Source organism: Microplitis mediator, chromosome 11 (assembly GCF_029852145.1).
Source record: "Microplitis mediator isolate UGA2020A chromosome 11, iyMicMedi2.1, whole genome shotgun sequence".
Lineage (NCBI taxonomy): Eukaryota > Metazoa > Arthropoda > Insecta > Hymenoptera > Braconidae > Microplitis > Microplitis mediator.
Genome location: NC_079979.1, coordinates 9,083,571 through 9,088,583, shown reverse-complemented (window position 1 = coordinate 9,088,583; position 5,013 = coordinate 9,083,571). Strand labels below are relative to the sequence as shown.

General features: G+C 31.5%; 1 protein-coding gene across 1 annotated transcript; it reads right to left on the bottom strand.

Moving 5' to 3' along the window:
• LOC130676946 (uncharacterized) lies at positions 1-4,779 on the bottom strand. Its single transcript, XM_057483456.1, has 3 exons — positions 4,755-4,779; positions 3,017-3,337; positions 1-332 (listed from the first exon to the last, which is right to left on the bottom strand). The coding sequence occupies exons 1-3, from the start codon at positions 4,777-4,779 to the stop codon at positions 1-3; spliced, it is 678 nt and encodes a 225-aa protein (XP_057339439.1).
• Between the last annotated feature and the right edge of the window lie 234 nt (positions 4,780-5,013).

Here is a 5,013-nt window from a genome sequence, read left to right as displayed (position 1 = left end):
TCACTTGCCGACTGGACTATTCATGAAGAGTTGCAACATATCATGTTGTCCACCAAGGTATCGAATAAATAAGTTTCTTTCGTCAATTAGCTCATTCAATGTCTGCAAAACTGATAAATCCTCATGAATAGCTGCTGTAGTATGCCATGGTAGATCAACACAAAATTCATTATTAAGCGATGCCTCGAAACTTGGTTTAGATTTGACGCTAGCCAGCTTTAACTTAGTGACTTGATATTCACCATTGACATTTAATTCGGAAATTTTTTTCTTGAGTAGAACCTTCTTTAAGGTAGTGGTTTCATTAATTTTTGCGAAATCCATTTTTCCCACTGTGAAATTTTGAAAAAAAAATCTATTATGTTACAGTCATTTAATTTAGATGAAATAGAAAAAGAATAACAGATGATATTTACGATATGATTTTTCTTCAAACTGCTTCAAATAACACATAACACTCCAACACAATATTCTTTTACAAGTACACTGAATTAGCGTAAACAACTCAACACTACCACTCAAGATAGAGTTGATGAAGGACTAAACAGAATCGGAACGAAAAACTGAATTTATATTGTAAATCCCCACTACGACTAAGCATGAATTAATTCTCATCAGATCAAACACTGATATTAATGCATATCTACTTCAAACGTCATACTATAATAAAGAGCCGGAACCATTGTTGACTAAAGCAGGATTTTTGGAAGAAGCATCACTCTACATAATCGATTGTTCAAAACAAAATGAAGCAATCAAATCTGGACCAGTAGACATTCATGTTGAATTTGAATCAAATGACCAGTTTCCTGTAACAGTTTCCTGTAACAATACAATTGCTTAGCAAGTTCTGCAGTGAAACACTTACGGCTAACTTAACGACAAGTTTCTGGCAAGCCTTGGCTGGATAATACTTGCGTGCAAGTTGATGCAAATTTACTGCTGTCATCTGAATGTAATTTGACAAAAGAACTTGCCGTCAATTTGAAGTGAAACTTTCAATCAACTTAACGTGATTGTCTGACAGTAACACTTGTAGTCAAATTAAATTCAAGTTAATAAATGATTTACTGTCAACGTAAAAGTAACTGCATGCTCTCCGACACTTTCCTTTAAGTTGCCTTCAGAATACGGCAGTAACTTGAAGTTAACTTGTGGAAAAGGTGGCTTTCATTGACAATAATTTCTTTTTTGTTGAAAATTTTAGGTTTTTGGTAGCGGGAAGTTAAAAAAAAATAAAAAATGGAAAAACATTCATTTTGTGGGGGGTTTTTTTTTTATTTAAAACGCACAACCATATTTTATTATCATATTTTTTAAATTTATGAAAGATAATAGACTTTCGTATACCCCCAACTTTTTCGGCCACCCCTATTTCCCCTCCGATTACCACGGTTCCGCCCCCGACGAACACCTCTTGCCGCCCATCTATGAGGATAATTATCTGAAAGCAAATGAATGAAACAAATCTTTTAAAATTAAATTACTTGTTTACATATTACTAATTTATTAATTAATGAAAATAGATTATTTATTAATTAATCATAAGTAATAATTGACTATAGTATTTTTATCAATAATTAAATTCCAAATTACGAAACGATATTAAACTGATCATTAAACGTATATTAATTGACAATTGTAAAAATTTTTATTTAGTGAATTTAGATTTAAATTATTAATTACAGCTTTTAATTACCGGCTTAAGTTTAAATTTCCAATTGGAAATTATTTAAATCGATAATTTCCATTAAAAGATTATTTGAAACGTTTTTAAGTGTAAATTGAGTTTTAAATTGATTATTGAAACAATTTTAGTTAATAATTCTAACTTAAATTAATGATCAAGACGTTTTTAATTAGCTATCAAATCTTTAATAAATAATTAAAATTTTTTTAAAAGTTATTTTAAATTTAAATTCGTAATTAAAACATCATTAATTACTGATTAAATTGTAAATTAACAATAGAACATGTTTTGATTAGTAATTTCAACTTCAATCACCGTTTAGAACATTTTCAATTATTACTTAAAAATTTAATTAATAATTAATAATGTCTTTATTATTAATTGAAGTTAAAACTATATTAATTAACATAGTTCTAATTATAAATTTAAATTATTTGTTGTTATTTATTTTAATATATATGAATGCTAATGCATTCATATATTTTTCGATTGGTGTTTTAATATTTTTTGATCTTCAATGGCATTCCAATCCTATTTATTGTAATTTTTTGGCTAGCCACTCTGTGCTAGCACGACAATTACTTTTTATTTCAAAACGGTTTCGCCCCGAATATACTTGTTGGGCTCATCAGTAAAGTTGATGCAAGTATATTCTACTTTAGACCGTTGAATAGATGTTAAATTTTTATCTAATTCCATTTTTTTCCAAATTTGGAAAAAAATGGAATCTTTCTCCATTCCATGTTTAATGCATTACATGATTATTTGTTGTCCATCAAAAAATATAAATTTAAAACTCTATTTATACTAAAATTTGTTTTAAATAGTGATTTTGATTCAAATTACCAATTTTAATATTTTCGAATAGAAATTTAAACTTTATCTACTGATTTAAATGTTTCAATTAATTACTAATAAATCTAAATTTAGTAAATAAAAATTTTTCTATTCTCAATTAAGTTATGTCTAATTATCAGTTTAAAATTCGCTTTGTTATTTAAAACCACTTGTTCATGTAAAATTTCATTATTGATGAGGATAATACGATTAATTCTTTAATCTGAAATTAACAATGCAATAATATAATGGAGTCAATAATTACTTATAACAAGTCAATAATTAATTGAATTTTTAAATCAACAAATCAATTTAATTTTGTGATTGAAAAAACTTTAACGAATGATTTTAATTGACATTATTAATCAAGACTTTTAAAGATCAAATCGAAATTAATTTCTTAATTCAAATATTTTCAATTCAAAATTTTAAGCGATAAATTAATTAAAAAATTCAATTCAAAAGTTGACAACCCTTTATCCAACATACCATCTGCGGCTGCTGGAACAGCGTTTGCTGCTGCTGGAACAGCGTTTGCAGCTGCTGGAGCAGTGATTGCTGCTGCTGGAGCAGCGGTTGCTGCTGCTGGAACTGCGGCTGCTGGAGCAGCGATTGCTGCTGCTGAAACTGCGGCTGCAGCTGCTTGAGCTGGTAGTGGTGGTGGTGGTGGTGGCGGTAGCTGCCAGTCAATAGGGCTGTTCCGTGGGAATGGCGGCTGGTACGCATGCTGGCCTCGGCCGCGGGCAACCCTATAAAATCTGGCGATGGCCGCTTCAACGGCCGCACTAGCTTCGATCAGCTCCCTTTGTTCTGAAAACAGAATTGCATTATTATTTTGGTGAAAAAATTGAAATTGATAAGTTTGTGTATATATATTTATAAATTTAAATATATATACATGCAGAATAAAATGCTGCTTCGGCTTAAAAATTAAATGGGCCCGTGTCCCTTTTAGCTAGTAAGCTAATTATTTGGTACTGATCCTGGTGTTACCCGGTTCGTAAGGACCAGACGACCGGTTGGCCATAGATTTATATATGCGAAATGCATATAAAGGATCGGGAGTCGTGGGGCTTGTTATATATAAGTAATATATGAGAAAGAAAGAGAGTAGACTACAGGTGTTTGCAAAATAAGCCAAACTAGTGAGAAGCACAAGAAATTACAAAGGTATACTAATAGTGTTATTATACTTACCTGTGAGGTGTTGGTTCACTGGTATCGATGAATGAGAGCAGTAAATAATTAAGACAATTGTGAGCTCTGTATCACAATTGTCTGGTATAGCTACAAGCAGGTATTGTAGATGATTATCGCGGCAGGTACGCGCTTCTGTAAGCAGGTATTACAGGGTAGGTCGAGGCAGGTACGCGCTGCCACAAGCAGGTATTGTGGGACAATATCGTGGCAGGTACACGCTTCTACAAGCAGGTATTGTAGGAAAATATCGCGGCAGTTACGCGCTTCCACAAGCAGGTATTGTGGGAAAAGGTCGTGGCAGGTACACGCTTCTATAAGCAGGTATTGTAGGAAAAGGATGTAGCAGGTATACATCCTACGGGGTTACCGTCTTCTATAGGCAGGTACTATAGGCTAGGATGAGGATACAGCAGGTATGCACCTCTACGGGGTTGCCGTCTTCTACAGGAAGGTATGTAGGCTAGGAAGTGTAGCAGGTATACACGAGAATAATCATTGCAGTTAATGATTATTCTATTATTTAAAAAGTATACTTAAATACTACTGAATACTCAGGCGTAAACAGGTAATTAAAAGTTAAAAGAAAAGAGTTAAGAGAATAAACTGTATTTATTACAAATTCATAGTGGTAGTAAAGTTGAGAAAAAGCTGGTAATTATCGGCGCGCAAGCCTTTTTATAGATTTACGTCGATGCTTACGCGTCGACGTGGTGCGCATCCCTTCCATCAAAAATACAAATGGAGAGGGATTATTAAATAATAATAATAATTGAATATAATCGAGCGGGTAAACCAGATAGCATATGGTAACTACCCTGGGTATGGTACGATAATGAGGATTTATAAACCTCGTTACAATACATACAGTAAATGAGATTGCCTTCGACGAAGAAAATTTTTTCTTAGAGAAATAATTTTTATGCCGAAGCAGCATTTTATTCTGCATGTACATATATACAAATGAATATATATAGATGAATATATGTATACATATAATTATTTGTGTTGATGAACTTAATGCACTTACGATTAGAATTTTCGTTGTTATTCATGTTGTTCTGTAAATAAAAAAAAAAAAAACATAATTAATAATTTTATAAAATTTTTACTTTTTTACGTAAATTCAATTGATTGTATAACAAAACCCTGATTAAGAAAAATTATTTGAAATGATTCTAAGCAATTTAAAATGATTAAAAACAATTTGGATAGACCAATATATAGATCGACACTTAGCATGGATTAAATCATTTTTTTTTATCAGGGAAGTGAAATTATTTTCATTT